We start from the raw sequence: 23,557 nt of genomic DNA on the forward strand, positions 1-23,557 counted from the left end.
CCTTAATAGTCTGACGTACACAGATAAAACTAACAACCACACCACCAACTAATTTAATAGAAATTAAAATATAATTAAATGTAGAAAAAGTAATTAAAATTATAAATACACGTAATAAACCATAACCCCCCAATTTCAACAATATACTATTTTATTCCCTTTTACAGCTTGTAGATAATTATTAATTATAGTTATTACTTATTAGCATAATATTTATTGAACTTATTGGCTATTTCACTTCGTTTGAAAGATGTTATTGTGTACAAAAAGCATTTTTTGATGATCGTTTCATGCTGTATGTTGTGTATAAATCTATGATTTCTGGCCATCTGTTCTGTGTAATCCATCTTTTGTATAGAATTAATAAAATACTCTTTTGGTAGTAATTATTTTATTAATTGAGTATTTAATTTTCACCAGCTCACATTTCTTGAATCATTTGTTTTTTCTTATTTAAATTTAGGACACAAGAGCCAAAAAGAGACTTCTCAGTTATGTATCATACATTTTTTTTTGTATGACAGACGTGGAGTTGCAGAAATAATAAGTGTAAGTGTAACATTATTAAGCAATTTACAAACAAATGAAATCTTTAAAAAGGTATCTAGAAGTGAAATTACTTATGGCTTTTAAGGACCAAAATTATTTTTGTAAGTTGATTTATTATTATTTCAGTTTTAGCCTAGTTGTATTATCCATTTCCTTACTAATTTCAAAAGATAATCAGAAGTTCATTCGAATTCCAACCAAAAGTCAATTGGTTATTAATTTATCTACCTTTAGGAAGTACAGTATATGTACGCTGGAATCTTTGAAGTGAAGTGACAATAATTTAATTGGTCTTGGAACAGATTTGATTCTTGAATATTATATACTATACTTTGTTGTATATTTACGTCTAGTAACCTATTAATGCTAATACTAATAATAATGTAAAGGAATAAAAGAATAGAACATAGCAATACATTTCTCATTATTATTATTCTCATTATTATTGAAACTATTTAGAATAACCTTCCAACATTAAGGTAAAGTACGGTGGGTAAAGAAGTCATTCAGTACATAGGATCGTGATTTTACTACATGTGGTGATATCTGGTAACAGTTGGCAACACTGACAAGGCGGAAATATTTGCTGTTTGGGAACTGAACTTACGTGATCCTCACTATAGGGACTGCATTAACCTTGCTGAGAATAGGGACTGATGTAAGGCTTATGTGAGGGCGGCAATGAACCTCTGGGTTCCTTAAAAGCCATTTGTAAGTAAGTTACCCTGCATTTAGCGACCGCGTTTAATGTCCATATTTCGCTTCTGTAGAGGAAAATGTTTAAGGCTAATAGTAAGACTCCCACAGTTTAAGTAGCCTACACTATTTTATAAGTAAACAGAAAAATTTATGAACGTTCTAAACGGAAATAGTAACTGAAAAGGAACGTGATAATTGCCATATTTTTTATTAGTTAATATTGATATCATTAAGCTGTTCTAAATTGAAATAGTGTTTTCGTTTACCTTCTACCCTATTATAACAATTGATTTCCCCCTCCATTAGTTTGTACAACTTCGTTTACCAGTCATTCATCTTGATGGGCTGGTTTCCTATCTTTTTTAAGTCTAGTTTTCATATTGGACACTTTTTAAATTAATTGTGACATGTTTATTGGCACCCAAACCCTTTTTCATACTTCTCTCTAATATCTGCAAATGCAACGGATTTCTTTTGCCATGATTCCAGTAACAATGACTTCTGAAATATAACTGAAAAATTCTTAGTGATGTCCATAAACAAAGATAAGTATTTTCCCTTTTCCTCAACATCTTCCTCTGTATCACTCATAGCGCAATCACTAATTCTTTCGATCGAAATACACGTGGCGGTATCACTTGTTGTGGCTGGACTGATCCCGATTGATGACTCTACTGATACGAACTCCCATGTGAAGTGAAGCAAGCTCTGGCATGTAAGAGCAAACTCCGATAGTTTTTATTAATATGACATTTCAGAGCTTCCTCACAGAAAGAGCAAGCTCGTTTTGCTCATGAGGAAGATGAGCAAAGTAAGGTCTTCATTTTTATTAATACCACCCAATGTTTACAGAAAGTTTCCTCTCATGTCTCAATTAAAAAAAAAATCACACAAATATTTATTTACAGGTGATGTAACTGTCACAAGACAGTGACAATGATATTACATTCAGCACTTCATCTCACCTCCTCCAAAGTGGAAGAATAATTGCTGGGGTCCCAAGCAAGTAGAATGACATTCTGATAGAGAGGTGAAGTCATGAAGTTGAAGCTGGGTTTGGACACCACCTGCGAGTTTACGATCCGTAGCGTGGTCTTGGTACCAACATCTGCCTCATAGCCTGTCGTGGGTGCATGGTTGAACCGTAACACCATGTCGTGCATATCTGTCATCAACAGTGCAATAATACATTGTTTCTACTTTATAAGAGGACCTAACCATCTCTTAAGGGGAGACATGTGTTTTTTAAAACTTTTACAATTTTCATCCAAAATTTATTAATTTTAAACTACATAAACATGCCTACAATACAATCATCTGCACAAAATTTGATGCAAATAGGGCTAATAGTTTTGAAATTATATTTTTTTAATATATTGTATATTGTTGTTGTTGTTTAGTCAACTGTCCAAAGACAGATCTGAACTCACAAGTGATACCAAGAAGGAACCACTAAAGAGGCAACCAGGCAAAGAGATAATGAGGTAGGATTGCCAGTTCCTTTCCCCCTCCATTGCACACATCGCCGACTAGCTATATATACACTCGTCAGACTTCAGATGCATACAAACAATTATTGTTCTTCCTCTGACACATATCGTCAAGTGAGATGTACTGCCTGATAACAGATGTACATATCAGCCAGAACCTCAATCAGAGGATAATTTTATATTGACATCACTAAAAAGGCCCCTTGCGACAAAGTTATCAATATTTTTAGTTCCTATTTGCTCAAAACCTTGAAAATAGTCCTGGGAATAAAAATTAATTAGCTTTTTGAGCTCAGTCAAAATAGGAAGTCTCAATAAATTTTTAAATTTCATGAATTTACCATTACAACATATTTTAATCTAAGTGCAATAAGAATGTACTTTAAAGGAACTTAATATTAATATCTTATACAAATGCTAATTAAATTTGATATATATGAACATTTAATTGACCTCTGCAAAAAGTTTCAGACCAATCTGACAATACTGTTGTGCAAGGAGCTTTTTTTTTTTTTATTCAAGAAAATGCTTAAAATTTTGAAGTCGAGAAAACAGCATTAAAAAAAATTCTCTGATCTCACTCACGCAACTTATGCTTGACCAGATTTAATTATATGGGATGGTACCTTAGAATGATAAAGGTTTTGGATTAGAACTTGTTCGTTGGTATAGCCACAAGAAGCATTTTGTAATTTTGTGCAATTTTTTTTTCTCTATTACAATATATAAAAGTCAGGTGACAGTTTGAAGGGCTGTCAAATAGGAAATGAAACCATATTATAAAAGTAGAAGGTTTAAACATAATTATGAACATAAAAACAAAAAAAATTGGATTTTCTTAATTTTTCATTATTATTTCACCATAGTTTCCCCTTAAGTTGCATGGCAAGATTGCTAGATCAAATTAGATCTGTGACAAACATGTGAGACAAATCAAATCAATCTTCTTAATGTATCCAGCTGTTTGCTGACAACATAAAGTCCACTATAGTCCACTGAAGTCTATTCAGTTGTTGTTTTCCACGAGAAATGAGGGGTAAAAACATGTGAGACAAGTTTCCACCAAATAATCCACTTTCTTTAGGTCTTTCTTGTCCTTCCCTTTGCTTTATCGTCATATTATGAACTCAATGTTTCTGGATACCATTTGAAAAATTAAATAAAGAATAACGCCTACATTTACAATCATCTTATCTCTGAATAGCGTCAATAGTTTAAGAGGAACATTATTACAATAATTATCACCTTAAGGTCTCTTTATCACGTAGGGCCTATGTAATTTAAAAAGGATGGCAATAAAACTTATAATTAAGCCTATCATCTTATCATCTCTAAATAGCCTCGACTTTACCGGGAATTTAAATAAGTCATGCCATCCTTATGGAAATGAGAACATAAGTACTGGTATTGTACTCTTTGTTCAACATCTCTTTAAGTGCTTTTCTTATGGAAGTAATTGTTGTTGTTGCTGTTGTTGTTCTTGTTGTTGTTTAGTCAACTGTCCGAAGACAGGTCTGAACCTCACAAATGATACCAACATGGCACCACTTATGAGGCAACTAAGCCAGGAGATAATGGGGTAGATTGGCCAGTTCCTTTCCCCCTCCATTGCATACATCGCCGATTAGCTACATATTACAATAATCAGACTTCAGATGTATACAAACAATTGTTCTTCTTCTGACACATTTCATCAAGTGAAATGTACTGCCTGATAACAGATGTACATATCAGCTAGAATCTCAATCAGATGTAATGGAAGTAATTATGATTTAAATTTTGTTATAAACAATAATGTCGCATGTATTTTCAGCACATCTTTTATTTTTCTGGATTTTTATTTTTCTGATTTGATTTCATCATCGAAAATGTCGACAGACAAGACATCATAATCCTAGTGCAAGTTGTGTGTATGAATTATGCAGCCAGAGATGCAACAGATATCACATAAAAGTGTGTCATAACAGAATAATAATATGAAGTGAATACAGTAAACACCAAAAACTAAAACCTTACTGCCCACTTGGACGATCATTTCCTTGTTGTTATAACAAACATACGCACCTATAAAAGTGCCGAGTCCTGAGCCAAAGAGTGAACCCGCATTGGTGACGATGGCGCAGGTGTTGTACTTATCCATGAAGATGGGTGTCTCGGGGAACAGCTGGCCCAGCCCTAGACTGCGGAAGGGCTCGTCCTGGCTGCCTACTGTATGCATGCTGCCAACCTTGTGCCGCAGGGCACACACAAGCTGCTGTACATTCTTGCCAACATAAGAGCCACGGGGCCCAGCATACTGCACATTGTAGGGATTATTACCCTCTCCACGTGCTTTGAACACGCTACTTTCCTCCAGCAGCACACGGCGCAGCTGCACTACCAGCTGGCTCTTGTGTGCCAACACCCGTGATGATGCCCTGTCACTGGCACACCGTGACTCATCTGCCCCTGCCCCTGCTCCCCTCAACTTTGGGAAGCGTGGCTGACTGTTTCGCCGCCGGATCATTTTCTCTGTGGAAAAAAACCAAAATTGAATAATTATTGTAATTCTGTTTAATTAAATTATCATCTTCATCATTATAACTAATGAACTCAAGATGAGACCTAGGATAATTTTCCCCCCACAAACATCCATTATCATCTCCCTCCTATCACTTCATCAGGGTAATGTAACTCCGCCTTCCAGGTGCCCCAACCTCAGAAGTGGGTTACAACTAAGCCACGGCCAGGAGAGACCAGAAATGTCGAAAAGACAAGCTGGTGGCATTGGATTAAAAAAAAAAAAACATCCATTTTGACCTGTGCCTAGAGTAAAATGTGTTACTATTTATAGGAACCAGAACCATTAATTGCTATAGTATACTGATCTGAAGTGTCTTCTGTCAACTACCATATATTTTATACTTATTTTAGAGCTAACAGACCTGGATCACTGCCTTTAATACTGTAAAAAAATACGGTAGCAACTTTTGTCAAAGTTTCATTAGTTACTTTACAACACAATGTTGTTAATTTTTCGAGAGTTTCCTTCAGAACTATTTACTTTTTGAGAATTCTGCAAGATACGTTTAATTAATGCATCAATAATAACACATACTCCAGGTTTTACAATAGTTCATTACAGGTAACCCTATAGTTAGCAGTTGCTCATTCTGTGCAACTATTGTTCTTGGTTTTATTAAAGTATCTTCTGCGCATACACATTTAATGGTTTCTGCTCCCAATAACTCTATATACACAGAGGTAGGTTGCAGTTTTTTACAATCAATGTCTTATTGTCAAGTACAAGTATTGTCAAGTATCTCATTGTGAGTAGACTATTATGTGATGTGTTAGTCAGATTTGTGTGCTATTTAGTGGAATTGGTGACAGTGTGCCTGCTTATTACGCTATCCTGTGTAATACGCTTTCTTTGTCCGGTCCATGCACATTTTATATCTAACGCCTTTATAAAATAGTCCATTTGTTGCACTCAAGTCCTGCATAATACGCTATTTTTGTGGAATATGTTCGATTTTTCAGCAATGTACTGTAACAGCAATCAAACACTTTGGCCACTGAACTCAGGTGCCATTAACCTGAAAAGTACTGATATTATTCCATCCTTTACCTGCGCACTTAAACCTTAATACTGTGCAATTCCCCACCTTCTTGTTATGCTCTCTTATTTGACTCTTTACCTGCGTGCTTAAAGCCTACATACAGTTACAATATCCCGTCCTCTTGCTAACCCTCTCTCTCAAAACAACATTCCTCACTCAGCCGTAATAAAATTCTCGAAATTTTTGTTGGTCAATTTGTTGTCCTTTAGTGTACTGAAGTATCTGTGAGTGTGATTACAATGAGTGTTAAACACAAAGAGCTTTCTGTGACGGAAAAAATGGAAATCTTACGAAAGTACGATGAAAACAGTACTCTTAATCAGAAACAACTGATTCATTAGGAATCCCATCATCGACATTAAGGACAATAATAAAAAATGCGACTCAATCACTGCAGCTGCGACATCAGAGGAAGTAAGCGCAGGAAAATGAAGTGTGGTAAACATGAGGACTTCGAAAACATTTTGGTCGGCTGGCTTCATCAGTCTCGAAGTGCAACCATACCCATAAGTGGCCCTATCATTCAAGAGAAGGTGCGAAAAATCACATGAAAATTAAACTTCGACTTTTCTGCTTCCAATGGTGGCTTGATAGATGTAAACAACGACATAGCATTGTTTACTGCCAGATTTCCGGTGAGTCAGGAACTGTCAGTGAAAGTGACGTTAGTGAGTGGAAAAGCAGCGTGCTGTCTAATCTGATTTCAAGATACGAACCCTGTGATATTTTCAATGCGGACAAATATGGTTCATTCTTTCAGCTCATAACCGACAAATGATACATTTTCAAAGGCGAAAAGTGTCATGGGGGAAAATTAAGTAAAGAGAGGGTATGTTACAGTGGTCGTTGCTGCTAATTCTGATGGCTCTGAAAAGTTGCCTCTGGTCGTGGTAGGAAAATCAGCAAAACAGCGATGCTTAAAACATGTAAAGAACATGCCATGTGTTTATATGAACCAGAGACGTGCATGGATGACCAGTGATTTGTTTGTCACGTGGTTAAAGGATTTGGACAACAAAATGGTGAAAGCAGGATGCATAATTCTGTTGTTTACAGACAACTGCCCCGCCCATCCTAAAAATGTGAAAATGAAAAATGTGGAGCTTCCCTTTTTGCCTCCATGTACAACAAGCATGCTTCAGCCCATGGACCAAGGGATCATAAAAGTTCTCAAGCATTTTTATCGCAAGAGAATCGCTCTGTGGTACCTACAAGACATTCACAGTGCAGAATCAAAACCTGTCACACTTCTAGATTCTGTCAATTATGTAAGCGCTGCATGGGAGGGAATCCAGCCCCATACCATCACTAATTGCTTCAGAAAAGCTGGATTTAATAAGGTACGAAACGTAATTTAATTACAGTAAATTTATATTGTAAGTTATATCTTTCCACTATCGGAGATAATTAGTGTACATTTTTTTTTAATTCATAGGGTTTCGATAATTCGTTGCCTGAAAGTAGTCCCCTATCTAACAAAACTGATAAGTTGCTGTGCGCGAAAGCTGGGCAATGTTCACACTTGGAGGAGTTCATATCTGTAAACTATGGTGTTGTGACCTCAGATATTCTTGATTTAGATGACATCATAGAAAATCATGCCACAGTTGAGGTGGAAGGGACTGAAGAAGAGGAATCAGTTCAACCTGTTCCCATGCAACAGGAAGCCCTTGCAGCGATGACAGTGATAAGACAATTTATCAGTGCTTGTTCTGATGATGTGTCAGTTAGTGTAAATTCATATTTAAATCGTATTGAAAATGTGATTCTTCATTGTAAGGGTTCACGCATATGGCAAACAACTAAAAATGACTTATTCGAAAGAATTAAGTACAGTACATATTGTAAATGTCTTTGACATACAGTACAGTAATTACATAATGGAGTAATACTATATCACCTTTCAGCAATCATGTATTTCAATAGAGAAAAATGCTAATAGATACTGTAGGCCTATATAAGTCAAAATTAGTATACCCGCCTAATACGCGGAACCGGTTAATACATGGTTTACACACGGTCCCTTGAACAGCGGCCTATCAGGGTTTTACTGTATTATTATTATTATTATTATTACTTGTTGAAAATTTGGATTTATCAGAGAAAATTGTAAAATTCAACAAATCAATGGGCATCATTAATAGAGTTTTAAAACCATTAGTGCAAAAATCAACTCGTACGCGTCTTTATCAAATAATAGCTCAACCAGTCCTATGTTATGGGAGTCAAGCGTGGATGATAAGGACAAAAGATGAAAGCAGACTAACAGCTTGCGAGCTGAGATTCATGCGCCGAACAGCTGACTACACTAAATGGAATCGAAAGAAAAATGAAGATATCCTTCAAGAACTTAATGTGTCATCAATACTGGACTATATCTCCAGATATCAGTTAAACTGGAAGGAACACGTCTCAAGAATGGTATCATCCAGGATCCCTAAGGCAAATGGGAAACGGTCACTTGGTCGACCCGTGAAAAGATGGCAAGAAAATCGCTTTTTCAGGCCGTAACATTTCTTTTGGGACTAGTACTTGATAGGATGATGATGATGATGATGATGATTATTATTATTATTATTATTATTATTAATATTATTATCAAGAAAATAGAGGAAAAAATATATCTTTTGGTTGAGGAAATCTGTGTTATCAGAAAATTCCTTTATAAAAAAACATTATTATTATTATTATTATTATTATTATTATTATTATTATTATTATTAGCAGCAGCATAAACTACAAAAATAATCCACATATTTATCTTAGAAATGAAAAACAGCATCTAGAAAAACATCATTTTAAATTCTGAATGGGAACTGCAACAAGTGATGTGTCATTTCTTAAACAGGTGTGACAAATATTTGGAACAAGAAAGCAGACAGTTTCAGCACATTTTTTCTCCATTTAGGAAAGTATTAACTGCTTATATTTTGCAACATTTTACTATAATAGTTTGTGGTGTGTCAAATAACAACGAGTGGCATATTACCAATAGCAAACTATCTGTATAAGTGGCGTTTGCAAGCCACTCAGTCGAGAAACAGGTCACTGCATTGAAGTTACTCTACAATCTATTCACCCATTAGATTGCACGGTATGTAATTATTACATGGTTGAATAAATAATGCACCATTTCTTCTTTTTGGCAGCCTTTCATTGGAAAAGAACAAAATGTTATATAGGGGAAGGTGTTGTACCTTGGGTCATTTTTACATTTAATTTCTATTTTCACCATATTAGGATTATTAGGTTGTCCAAATTATAAAATAAGATGAAGCTACTCTTTGAGATATCATTGGTAATCTTTATTTACGAATTTAATTACTCTGATAATTTTTATATTCAATTAAATGTATACAAGTATAATGGACCAAGGTACAACATGAGGTTGTACCTTGGGTCACCCGATGTTGTACCTTGGGTCACATTATAAATTTAGCCTACAAGAAAAGAAACAAGAATACAAATTGTGGATAAACTTGAATATGAATGCAAAGTGTACATATCTAAAAATCACGAAACTTCTGGAATATAATAGGAAACAAATTAAAGATACAATTCCTTTGCAACATGTTCATGCAATAATGCATTTTAAGCAGATAACAAACACAAAATCGATTTACTTAACATCATAACTACTGAAATAAACTGAGAATTGTAGCTGGGAAGTTTGTCTCTTAGATTAACCTTGTTGGTAGGGAGGTGGTAGCTTCATGACTATGTCACTTAAAAGCACACTATATTCATCATTTTTCGCCATAACAAACTTGTTGGAGTTAGGAAGTTTTTTCAGAAATTGGACTTCACATCTTCTTCATCAATACTCAACACTTTTGCTATGTAATGTGAAACTTTCTTCTTTCCAGCAAAACGGCAAAGTAAACACTTTCTTCGCATCATTGTTAGCTCTGTACACATACTCATTTTCATTAGAATCCTGCATATTTTTAAGTGCCTAGACAACGTAGTTTTCGAAATATCAAAATTTTTGGCAGCAGTTCGCACTTTAGTTCCATTTGTTAACACATCCATTATAGCCATGCGAAGTGCTTCTACATCTACTTTTTCCCGCTTTTTTTTTTTCCATTCTTGCTTCTTGGCATGGTTCTATAAAAATAAAAGTATGACGATATAATATTTCCAATATATTGAGCAATAAACTATATTAAATTAACTAATAATTTATAATGATTCTGCTCATCATCAGTTCAATGTTGTACCTTGGGTCGACCCAAGGTACAACGCTTCAAGTGGACCGAGGTACAACTACTGCTCATTGTGAACTGAACATCATGTTTCAAAAGTTAGGTTATATTTTAACAATAACCTAATTTACCATTCGAACAAGAAAGAAACAAAGATCTTACCTTACTATTGGAAATGTCTTGAATTATAACACAGCCCCGTAAAAAAAAAATAAAGGGCACACTACAAAGAAAATACTTTCTGAGATCAAAAACAAATTTCTTCAAAAAGAAAGCAAACCATTGTATATGAAGATCACCAAGCTTTGTGAGAGGACTCTTGTGTACAAATATGTTACTTGATTGTAATACTTCATTTTTCAAAACACAGATGGCAGAGAAATGATGAATGACCCAAGGTACAACTGACCCAAGGTACAACACCTTCCCCTACATCTTGAAACCTTTCTGCATAACTTCATGCAGTTTCACCATTTTGTCTTGATTGCAGTGATACAGTTAGTGTTCAAAATGCCGTCTGCACATGAAGTACGTGCAAAGCAGAGACTTTATAATACAATTTCTTTTTAAGGAGAAGGAGACCACTGCTAACATTCATAGGCACTTAAAAAGTCTATAGAGATAAGGCTGTGGATGGAAGCACTGTGAGTTGTTGAGTAAGCCAAGTGTCAGTGTCAAACAACGTGAAGAAAGGCTTTCAGATCTTGCATGCTCCGGATGGCCACAGGCTGCTGACACCAGCAACAAATTGAATACACAATAAAAAAAAAAAAAAAGTAAAATCCGAATTTCTCCATACATTTTAACCAACTCACAACGTATTTTCAACACAACTCTATTCATCAACTCTCAACTCTTAAAATATACGTTACAAATTACGGAGCAAAAAAAAAAAAAACTGAAGCATGTGCCAATAGGCTTTTCGGGACGAAAGGCGAATCACAACCAAATAACTTGCTGCTCAACTTGGCATCTCCGTGGGTAGTCCTTCTATGAACTGTCCTTTCCTCAACCACCCTACAGCCCAGATCTTGCACAATTTAATTTCCATCTGTTTGGTCATTTGAATTATGTAACCTGCGAGAAATGATGCAACAATGATGAGGAGGTTACAGCCGAAGTAAAGACATGTCTGAGAGCAAGACCAGCAGAGTGCTACTTTGAGGGCATACAGGTTATACCATCTAGTGGCATAAAGTTATAGATTTCAATAGAGACTTCCTTACTTACAAATGGTTTTTAAGGAACCCGTCCATATCCTGAGCAAGATTAATCCAGTCTCTACAATCATATCCCACCTCCCTCACATCCATTCTTATATTATCCTCCCATCCAGGGTGAGAATTAAGATTTCTGATGAGGGGGGGTAGAATCCTAGACAGAGAATATCATACAAAAAATTATTATTATCCTCATTCGATATGGCTCAACGCTTGGTCGCATTGAGTTGCTTGTCTTGCAACCTTGATCATAATAATAATTATATCCATGAGCAGGCTTAAGATAAGATGTGTAATTCCTCAGTTAGTGATTGTTGTCAGCTTGACAGTGATGATAATACATCATTTTTTTTTTTGCTTACATTATACTTTATAAAGTACATTCATATTAAAATAATAAAATTATATTTTGTGAGGGGGTGATAAAAGTTATCCCTGGCAGGGATGTTAATATGAATTTATGAGAGAGGGATAACTTTCCAACAGGAGGAAATTCACACCCTGCTCCCATTTATGTCTCGGCCTCCCCAAAGGTCTTTTTCCTTTCGGCCTCCCAACTAACACTCTATATACATTTCTGAATTCGCTCATACATGCTACATGCCCTGCCCATCTCAAACATCTGGATTTAATATTCCTAATTATGTTAGGTGAAGAATACAATGCATGCAGTTCTACGTTGTGTAATTTTCTCCATTTTCCTGTAACTTCATCCCTCTTAGCCACAAATATTTTCCTAAGAACCTTATTCTCAAACACCCTTAGCCTCTGTTCCTCTCTGAGTGAGGGTCCAAGTTTTACAACTATACAGAACAACCAGTAATAAATTCTAACTTTCAGGTTTTTTGAAAGCAGACTGGATGACAAAAACTTCTGAACCGAATAATAATAGACATTTCCCTTACTTATTCTGACAAGGGATGCTTTCGGACCTTCTGACGAAAATCGCCACGAAACTTTCTGTGCTGAACAGGCATGAGGCCAAAGTAATTAGTGTGAAGTGTGGCATTTCGCAATCATTTGCTGCCCCTAAAACAAGGCGTATAAAAGTAGTGTTCGAAACTGTAATGTTTGTAGTCATAGAATGCCTAACATCATCTACCTGTGAAATATGATACATGTAAATGACGAGATTACGTACAACAGATGGATTTCTAAACTGTCACATATGTACCTCATTCTACCTCATGGTAATGTGGTGTAAGAAGGCAGTGCTGCAAACAAAGTTGAATGTCACACCACGAGCAAATAATGGCGGAACTACAATCACAGTCAGGAATGCTGCATATATCAAGACCAGCAAAATTTATGTCCAACACATTACGGAACGGAAGTGGCATGTCCTGTGACATGTATCCAGACGCCTTCCAGGCATAACGAAGCATACGCTGGTACTGTAGTGCACTCAACTGTATCAAGAATTGCAACTTGAAAATGAATATCCTATCATGCAGCTTCACGGCATTCCCCTTGTCATGACGTATGTTCTCTTCAATGCCTCGAGCAAATAGTTTGTACTGGCGAAAGAAGTAGACGTCTAGAGGCTGACAGTACTTTGTGGTTTTAGGTGGTATGATTTTTGTGTGTAAATTTAAATCCCTGTTTCCGAAGGTTCTGGCTGATAAACCTGTGTCTTTGACCAGACCATGAATCCAGCAGCAGAAGCGATGCTCCCTTTAGTTCCAGTTGCTGTACTTTATGCATCAGGACAGTATGAAAGCTGCTGACATCTTACCACTGGTGCTGCAATCATATTCTATATTTGGAGGTTGGTTACATTGTAATGTTTCGGAAACACGTTTGCCAAATTTACCACCCGCTTCCTGAAAACAGATGTACAATTTCTTTGCGAGGCATCCTGATATGGAAATAAGAACTTGAATGGTGTACTAGTGAGTAGTAGATGCAACGTTTTCAACAGTTGCTTCAGTTGTCTTTTCCCCGGTCATTGATAGTGTCCGCTTTGAGGTAATTTCATACTCAAATCGACTTTGATCCATATTCAACATCATGTTGGCATCGATTGCATTAGCAGAAACGTAGTCCGTAACTTCTCGCAAAAACTCCAATGCTCTGGTTTTCACGTCAGTATCAAGAGTAACATCCCGTCTAGTAAAGAATCTTGTAATCTTGTGTGATATTATTTTGTAGCGAAGTTTGAATTGGTGGAGGAAATAATTGCAGGCTTTAAATCTGGGAATGCCCATGAAAATAGCCGCTTCTTTCGCCCAAGTCTTTAAATTCCAGTAGTGAATTGCGTTTCCAAAATTACGCGCATTCCTGAATTTGGTGAACATATGCTCTCGAATGCGAGCATGTCTGTTTTCTATCTACCACCTCTCTCAAAAGTCTTTACTATGTGCCTCACTTTTGCTGGTGATATCTTGAATTTTCGGGCAGTTGCTGCAACGGTTTTCTTTCCAATATTGACACTGTCATAAACCCTTTGCATTTTTATTTTAGAGAACTGCTCGTGGATACTTTTCCATTTGAATTTGGGAGGTGATGGTTTACAGGATCTGGAGCTGGTTGGCATGTTATAAACTGGACTACCGAGCACATCGTTATCTTCAGATAAAGTGCCCGAAGTTCCATCACATCACACCACAATGTCTGTCCTTCCGACATGTCCATGCCACCACTGACATATTTCCCCAGGATGTATGTTGGATGCGTGATGTCCGCTGGGTAATTCTGTGTCACCTCATTCACCAGTATCTGTACCACAGCATTAGGGTTACAACTCATTTTGATAAACACACAATAGTATACACGTATTTCACCTACAGTATTTTTAACACACAAACAGGCTCATGCCCTTAATCGTACTACCTTATGGTTATAGAAAACGTACTTATTTACACAAGGCAGGAGACCTACCACACATGCGCATTATCACAAAATGACATGTCTCTCGGGTACACCATGTTTCATAACTTATGACTACAAACATTACAGTTGCGAACCCTACTTTTATATGTCTTGTTTTAGGGGTAACAAATGATTGCGAAATGCCACACTTCACACCAATTACTTTGGGCTCATGCTTGTTCAGCCCAGAAAGTTTCGTAGCGATTTTGGTCGGAACACCCGAAAGCATCCCTTGTGAGTTTAATTTCCTCCCAAGTGTCATTTATATTTGTTACTAATGCTCCAAGATATTTGAACTTTTACACCTTTTCAAAGGATAAATTTTCAATTTTTATATTTCCATTTCATACTATCTTCTCGTCACGAGACATAATCACATACTTTATCTTTTTGGGATTTACTTCCAAACCTATCTATTTACTTGCTTCAAGTAAAATTCCCGTGTTTTCCCTAATAGTTTGTGGGTTTTTTCTTCTAACGTATTCACGTCATCTGCACAGACAAGCAGCTGATGTAACCTGTTCAATTCCAAACCCTCTTTGTTATCCTGGACTTTCCTATTTACAGGATAACAGAGAGATTTTGAATGGAGACTATGTGGGGAAAATAGGTATTTCTACGTGGAAAAATAGGGACTTGCAGCCAATGAATTGGGAAATAACGTGGTACATACATTTGCAATTGCAATAAAACATACTTTGAATGAGACGAGAAAATATAGTGCATTATTAAACAATTCACGTAATTTACACTAATTCACATAAAATAGCTATCCTTAATATTGCAAATTCTTGTAATAATATTTTGCTCTTCACGGAAATCAGCATTTAAAATTTACATAAATAACTTATTGATAGGTATAATAAGATTCTAAGCATATCACCAGCACTTACTCGACAAGTAATCAATAACAGTATATTATAATGTATTTTATTGTGTTCTATATTTATAACGATTAGAATTACATTAATTTCACAATGTAATTTGTAAACACTTTTAAGTTCTAGAAGTTTGAAGAAGTTTTCGATTTGATGTACAGTGATGTAAATGATAATTAATTTCTGTGCAGAAAAGTGTATATGAAGACTTAGCTAGGTCTACTGTTTATAGTATCTCATTTATAGCATGATCTTATAGCAGCAAAATATATTTTTTTCATATTCTGTACAATGAGAAAGTAAAAATTATTGTGAAAACATTATCCTTTTGAACTTATTATTTTTTCAACAAATTCAGTTTACTTTATAAGTCTAATCCCTCTAGGATTTACACAGAGCATTCAGCTAAGCTCCCAGCTCAGAAAACGCCTAGGAACAGCTCTATCAATGGGGTAATGCCTGCATTTGCACAGGTCAGCAAACTCTGGAGTACAGTAAAAATTGAAGTGGACAAAATGAAGTGGAAAAAAACGGATAGGCCTAAACAGAACTAGCCAGTATAATAATAATAATAATAATAATAATAATAATAATAATAATAATAATAATAATAAGCTTATGGTCAATTCCACGATAGGTTGGACATTGAAGTTAAAATTAAATTTCGTGTTCAGTATATGTTCTTTATATAATTTTCTTCAGGAAAGTTCATATTTTTAGAAACTAACAGAAAAGTTCGATTTATTTAATTCATCTTTGTTTTACATACATCCGAAGTGAATATTTTTAGTGTGTACTTTTGATCTGTCAAATTTACTTTGGCAGTTTGTTGCCAAACCATAACTTAAAATTAATAAACAAGGCTGTTCTCTGTTGTAATTCTATTAACAGAAAGAGAAGACTTTAAGATCAGTGTCAATTTATTTTTATGAATGTCAGCGAGTTTAAAAATTTGCTATTTTTAAAATAAGTGTTTTTATGTAACACCCGTCACAGAATATGCTTAAAGTTACTCTCTTGTTCTCAGTTTTTGTCCCGAAGGCACCAATTTTTGATAGCTAAGTCGAAATATGATGCCAAAAGTACAGTATTTTTTAAATTTTTTTTTAAACTAAAAATAACAAGTGTTTTAATGTGACGGGTGTTACAAAATTAGAGCACGGAGAACACAGGAAGTCTGTATTTTGATTTATTGCAGGTAGTTCCCATAACACATTATTAAATAGGTTTCAAATGTTGGTAAATCTGAAGTTTAAGTTATCAACAGTCGTCAATACCCGTTTCCTCCAAAATCTTACTTGTCTGAAAGATTTCCCACCAAATTTACATTAAGTTGAATGTTTGGTCGAAAGTTCTGATTTACATAAAAATTATAGGCTACAAAGGTAAATGTACTTATGTTCTATTTTAATTAATCATAGTATTTTTCTATTCTGTAACATTATTTCTTGCTTCTTAACAAGGAATGAATTACTGAAGATATTAACCACTAGCATAACCTAAAAATAAATGTAGATTAAGCTGCTGCATTTTTAGGATACACGAAGCTGCATGTTAACCATGCAATTATTTATTTTAACTTTTTGAGATAGCTGTATACCGTATATAAGTTATTTAATTGCAGAATGGGGAAATCAGCAGCTGAGAGGCAACCTGAATGCCGTAGGCGAAGAAAATTAAATAAAGATAAAATTCTGTGGTGTTCGAGTAAAGGGGGATAAGTAATTTTTTGTGCAGATGGAATTTTGTTCCCCAGATGAACACACAAGTTAAATTATACAAGTGAGTGTGCAAAAATGAAAAGAATACTAGCAGTAGATGTTTTTTTTTTTTGTAGAAAAGTATTTTCAGTAAGAGTTCCAAGTTTAATTTTCATTTATCACCAAGCTCATTTTATGACATCTCCCTTTACCCAAACAACACAGATATGAAGACTATTTGCAGAAGGAGAGAGAGAGGGAAAAGCTTAGGAGAACAAAGAAGCTATCAAGAAAAGAACTTAGTGCTCAAGTAAGGAAACAAAACTGAAAGTTTGAAACTAAAGGGCAAGAAATCTGCATTAATAAACACTAGTGTTTTCAGTGAAACGAAATTCCAGTCACTAGGAAAAGCTGTCCAAATAGTAAAAATTGAGACAGCTCTGAGTATGATGCTGCTTAAGTTGTTGCATTTTGTTTTGTAATTACTGTTTTAGTAAAATTTATTAAATTCCATTGTGAGAAATATAAATTTATATTTAGTATTTGTTGAAGTGAGCATATAGGCTATACTAAAAAGTAAATTTATGTTAGGAACAACAGTTTAATATCAAAAGCGAATCTGTTCTTCTAGCCACACTATTTTGATTTTATGGCTGTATTTTTTATTGTTTCTATTAAATATTTGTATTAATTTACTTTACAGAGTCAGAAGTACAATTTTGAACCTGTCAACATCATATTTGTAATTTACTAAGTGAAAGTTAACTTAAAAAAAAGTGCACACTTTGAAAACATATGTCTACCATTGATATTAGGCTACCAGTACTCTGAAGTCTAAGTAGTGAACTACAGAAAATGTATGTTCTGTGATTTGAACCAAAAAAAAACCAAATGTGAAATTTTTTCAGACACGTAACACCCGTCACATTATTAAGTAACACCCGTCACATAAGATTAATTAAATTGTAAGTGCAAGGCTTAATATTTTAATTACATCCATTATATCACTCGATTCCTTGAACTTTTCTCTCACTGAAAATAAGTAACACAATTAATTCAAACTGTGAACTTCACAGAGTTATCAGTTAAATTGTATCATTAATTTATGCATGTCTTTTTCATGTTACACCCGTCACATTGTTTATTTCACTTATATCACCTGACAAATAATGTTTAGAAAAAAAATAATTAGTTGTGTCTGACAAGCAAGAAGTGGAGATTCATTGGAGTATAAAAGAACTAGTAAAAATATTTTATTAATTATTGTATTCTAATTAAATTTCGAAGAATCTCTTTCTGAAAGTAACACCCGTCACAGTGGCATTGACCTTATTTATTTTGTCCATAACGATGTTTCTATTTACAACAATCCCTGAATCAGTGATGCTTGTTTCCTACAATCCATTTCCATCCTCTTCAGTAATACAACACACTACGCAGCTATGCGAGTCATTTTTACCTTACTGTCTTTCTCACATAAGTAACAATTTGGTCTGCAATAAAACTGCCTTCGAAAGTTGATTACAATATTATGTGATACATTTACATGTTGTCAATAAGGAATTTAATTTCTTAAACAGGTCTGGTCACTGTTAGCTAGACAATGAATTTGATTACACAGAGTTTAACTCTTAAGCCCTTAAACCAGCGCTACTCGTGGGGCCACATGCGGCTCTCGAGGACATTTATTGTGGCTCTTGGAATAACTTTTCTTTCATTACATTTACATCTAAATTCTAAAATCTAAATTCTAAGTATAAATATATCTTTATTGAAATTCTACAAAATTTTGGATATCTCTGTATCATTCCTAGCAGTGCATTGCAGCAAATACTCTACAGTGATAATACCAGAAAGTTCACGGTAAAAGTGGCGAATGACTCGCCAGAGCTATCTAATGGCAGGGATTGTAGGCAGCGAGGATGACGTGACGAATAGCGCGTTGAACTGTGATATGAGCTTTATTCTTCAAAAAACACATGACGTCCTAAGGATTATTCTCATTATAGTTGTAGCCTACACAATTTCAGTTAAATGTGGAAATGTTTGTACTATGTTTTGTAAAAACTATACCTAGCAAAATATGCTAAAACTTTCTTCAGATTTCCAAAAGATAGAGATTGGGAGTAATCATGTAAACACCAGCAGAATAATACTTTTCTGTTACAAGATGATGCTGATGATTATGATTATTATTATTATTATTATTATTATTACTGCTTCTACTACCGGCATTAGTTATTTGCTTTTGTCTTCTAGGTGTGCCATGCTCATATAGGTAAACAAACGCAAACAGACTTTGGTTAATGAGGTTTAATAGGGCGCGTCAGCTATTGCTATTTGCGTCCTTATCTAAACTTCTTTAAAAAACAAAACACAAACGATATCATAAGCAAAATATGAGGACTAACTAAAAACGCTGTCAACAGTTCTAGACACACGTTTAAAATTAGAGGGATGGAGTATATTATGTACAAAAATAACAAAATATATTCGGATTACTTTTGATTATCGGACGTCAATAACCATGATTCGAAACAATAGGGGAAAGTAAAAATATAGTGTAATAAATTGGAAAAGTGTACCTAAGTTTTAAATCAGTCGTAGAACTGTTAATTTTTAATACTCTGGTTTTAATAACAGACTGAAGATAATAGTTATTCCTTCACTGAATTTAACAGCTCCTTCTTCCGAAAATATGAGTCAAAATAAAAGCACAATGAAAGAATCGCGAAGGTCCCAAATAAACATATTAGATCTTGCATTGAGGAAGCTGCGGGATTTCTGATATTAGACAGAAACGACAGACAGACCATACTCCTCCATCGTGTAATTAGATAGTGCATTAGCAATGACATATTCTCTATGTTAACTGAAACAGTTACTAAACTGCATAAATCTACTTTACATTGTTCATATAAAACACAATTTCTTTATAGCCTAGTTTCTCCGTATAAAAATTGAAAGTTTTTACTTTTTTTATCCACATAGTGTGTAACATAAGAATGTGAATTGTTGATTTTGTGAGGAAAGTGGACGCATGTTTTTTCATAATAAGTGATTCAGGTAGTTATTCGGACAAATAATTTGCCTACTCTTATATTTTAAGGGCATTATTAATATTTCACTAAATTAATATAATTTTTTTACGATGCAAGAAATCCTAAAAGATAAAAACTGGCTCAAGAGGAGATGACAGCTCTAAACACAGCAAGTCCAAATGCTGATTTAATTAAAATTGTTCAAGATGACTTCATTAGTCACAAGTGTGCTTAAAAAGAAGGAAATGGAGAAACGATATTCCAGTTACGATAAACGTTTTGCCCCAATATTCCATTAATGTTCACCTCAAGACGAAAGATATCTAAGAAGAAAATTATGTTTACCAACAGTTAGATCTCTCAAAAATTGACTTCATGAATTTGATATTGGCCGGGTCGACCTGGTTGACGAGTTGGTATAGCGCTGGCCTTCTGTGCCCAAGGTTGCGGGTTCGATCCCGGGCCAGGTCGATGGCATTTAAGTGTGCTTAAATGCTACAGGCTCATGTCAGTAGATTTACTGGCATGTAAAAGAACTCCTGTGGGACAACATTCCATCACATCCGGCGACACTGATATAACCTCTGCAGTTTCGAGCGTCGTTAAATAAGACATCACATTAACATTATAGGCCCAGTATAAATCGCCCCATTCTACAATTAATTATTAAAAATAAAATCCGATATTCTACCATTGAATGAAAAGGTTGTAACTATTATTGTTTAAGATGAAATGCTTTTGAAGAAAAACATAACTTTTAATGCTACGGCAGACACTTTGAGGGATTCATTGAATTAGGTATAGATAGGCATAATCAGCAGACTTCAACTGACGTAAAAATTTCAGAAGTACCATTTGCAAACTAAGCACTGGTTTTCATTATTCGAGGCATGTGCAAAATTTTAAAGCAAACTACGTATAAGTTATTTTCTATCAAAAGATACAATGCCTGCAGAAATCTTAAAATCACATCTGCTTGATGTAAAAGATAAAATACAAGTTACAGGCTTTATCCCTAAAGCAGCGACTGTGCCAGTATCTTCACTGATAAATATTTCAATGTGCTAGTAAATTGTTACATCAAAAATAAAATGGATAATCATTAGCCTAGGAACGAAAGTTTCTAAATCATAATTACATTTGAAAATACGAGAATTGTTCCATTTCATTTCTACTCCAATAACTTTGTAACTTCTATTTAATTTAAAATGTTGTGAATCTTGTGACTCTAAATAAAACTATTGATTTGCATCTTTTATTGACATCAAATGAACACTTCTCCGTAACCTAGCATGCCACAAGGAGTGTGTAAACAATTCAAGCCACTAGATAGCAGCACAGTCACTTTTCGCCGCCGCTTCCAATGCTAAACAGGCAAGCTTTCCAGTATTATTGTTATAGAGTATTTGATTGCAGTAGTGCACATGTTCAGCAATACAATGTATTAAATTTCTATGTTCAGCCTTATTGGTTTTGATGAGATGTACGTTTTTGCAGCAGACTGTTTGAATTTGTTCATTGTCATCGGAAGCTTTCAAAATGAAATAGGCCTATACATTTTTCTTATTTTCTATGAACAAGCGACTAAATACTCGGTTACTGTTGTATTGCTATTAAGTTGAACAGTTAATTGATAGTGGTAAGTTTATTGTAGTGCAATATTTAAGAATGGCCGGAGTTTTTTCGAAGGCAAAAAAAAGAAAACTGGAAGGAAGAGGAAGGAAGAGTTTTTCAAGATAGTTAGAAGTATGATTTTTTCTTCATACTTACTTACTGGCTTTTAAGGAACCCGGAGGTTCATTGCCGCCCTCACATAAGCCCGCAATTGGTCCCTATCCTGAGCAAAATTAATCCATTCTCTATCATCATATCCCACCTCCCTCGAATCCATTTTAATATTATCTTCCCATCTACGTCTCGGCCTCCCTAAAGGTCTTTTTCCCCCTCCAGCCTCCCAACTAACACTCTATATGCATTTCTGGATTCTCCCATACGTGCTACATGCCCTGCCCATTTCAAACGTCTGGATTTAATGTTACTAATTATGTCAGGTGAAGAATACAATGTGTGCAGTTCTGTGTTGTGTAACTTTCTCCATTCTCCTGTAACTTCATCCCTTTTAGCCCCAAATATTTTCCTAAGCACTTTATTCTCAAACACCCTTAATCTCTGTTCCTCTCTCAAAGTGAGAGTCCAAGTTTCACAACCATACAGAACAACCAGTAATATAACTGTTTTATAAATTCTAACTTTCAGATTTTTCGACAGCAGACTGGATGATAAAAGTTTTTCAACCGAATAATAACAAGCATTTCCCGTATTTAACTTATTCTGTGTCTAATTTCCTCCCGAGTATCATTTATATTTGTTACTGTTGCTCCCAGATATTTGAACTTCTCCACCTCTTCAAAAGATAAATTTCCAATTTTTATATTTCCATTTCGTACAATATTCTCGTCACGAGACATAATCATATACTTTGTGATTTTAAAAAGGAAGACAGTGCCACGTGTTTATTATGTCGTGACATAGTTCAAGGTTATAAAAGAGTTAATCTTAATAGGCATAATAATACCGTGCATTCAAATTTTGACAGCAAGTCTCCTAAAGATTCTAAATTGAGAGCAGAAAAACTAAAAACATTAAAAATGACAGCAGATGTAATTGGGTTGTCAATTTTTGGCCCTGAGAATATAAATATCAAAAATGAACTTATTGATATCCAGCAAGATTCAGAATTAGAAGATATTTTTCAAGAGAAACGAAAAACAAATTCAGTTTTAGAATTTTTTAATACAGTTCCAAAAAACAGTTCGAAAACTTGGTGTCGTGTGCATATAAAATTTTGTGTCTTTTTGGATCAACGTATATTTGTGAAATGACTTTCAGCATGATAAAGTTCATCAAGGGTAAACATAGATCTCGTCTCACCAATGTGAACTTGCAAAACCTGCTGAGGATATCTGTCACAAATCAACCAGCTCATATTGACAAAATTGTGCAGTAGAGTAGCAGAGTTCGACCTTCAACTTCACAGCAGTAGTCTACATAACTGTAAGTTATCTTAAAATTATGTAGTAATAATAATAATAGTAATAAAAATAATAATAATAATAATAATAATAATAATAATCATCTTACACGGAATAGCTCCTCGCATGAGTCTTACCAAGCTACCCCTTGCAAGAGGAGGCCTTAGTCCTTCAGGGACAAATCGGCTATTCATTCAGTCAATAATATAAAACAGTTAACTATTAATATAAAAATCAATGACAGTAATCAGTAATGAATGTGTTTATCCT

The 23,557-nt window shown here is 34.7% G+C and overlaps 1 protein-coding gene across 4 annotated transcripts in view; it reads right to left on the minus strand.

The window, feature by feature from the left end:
- Positions 1 to 23,557, minus strand: part of SiaT (beta-galactoside-a-2,6-sialyltransferase) — a 234,390-nt gene that overhangs the window by 206,005 nt on the left and 4,828 nt on the right. For all 4 annotated transcript variants that reach the window (XM_069833542.1, XM_069833540.1, XM_069833543.1 and 1 more), the window contains exons 2-3: positions 4,803 to 5,249; positions 2,214 to 2,413 (exon numbers count right to left, since the gene is read on the minus strand). In XM_069833542.1, the coding sequence (XP_069689643.1) occupies positions 2,214 to 2,413; positions 4,803 to 5,249 (647 nt within the window). The remainder of the gene's footprint in view (positions 1 to 2,213; positions 2,414 to 4,802; positions 5,250 to 23,557) is intronic.

This window comes from Periplaneta americana, chromosome 8 (genome assembly GCF_040183065.1).
Source record: "Periplaneta americana isolate PAMFEO1 chromosome 8, P.americana_PAMFEO1_priV1, whole genome shotgun sequence".
Lineage (NCBI taxonomy): Eukaryota > Metazoa > Arthropoda > Insecta > Blattodea > Blattidae > Periplaneta > Periplaneta americana.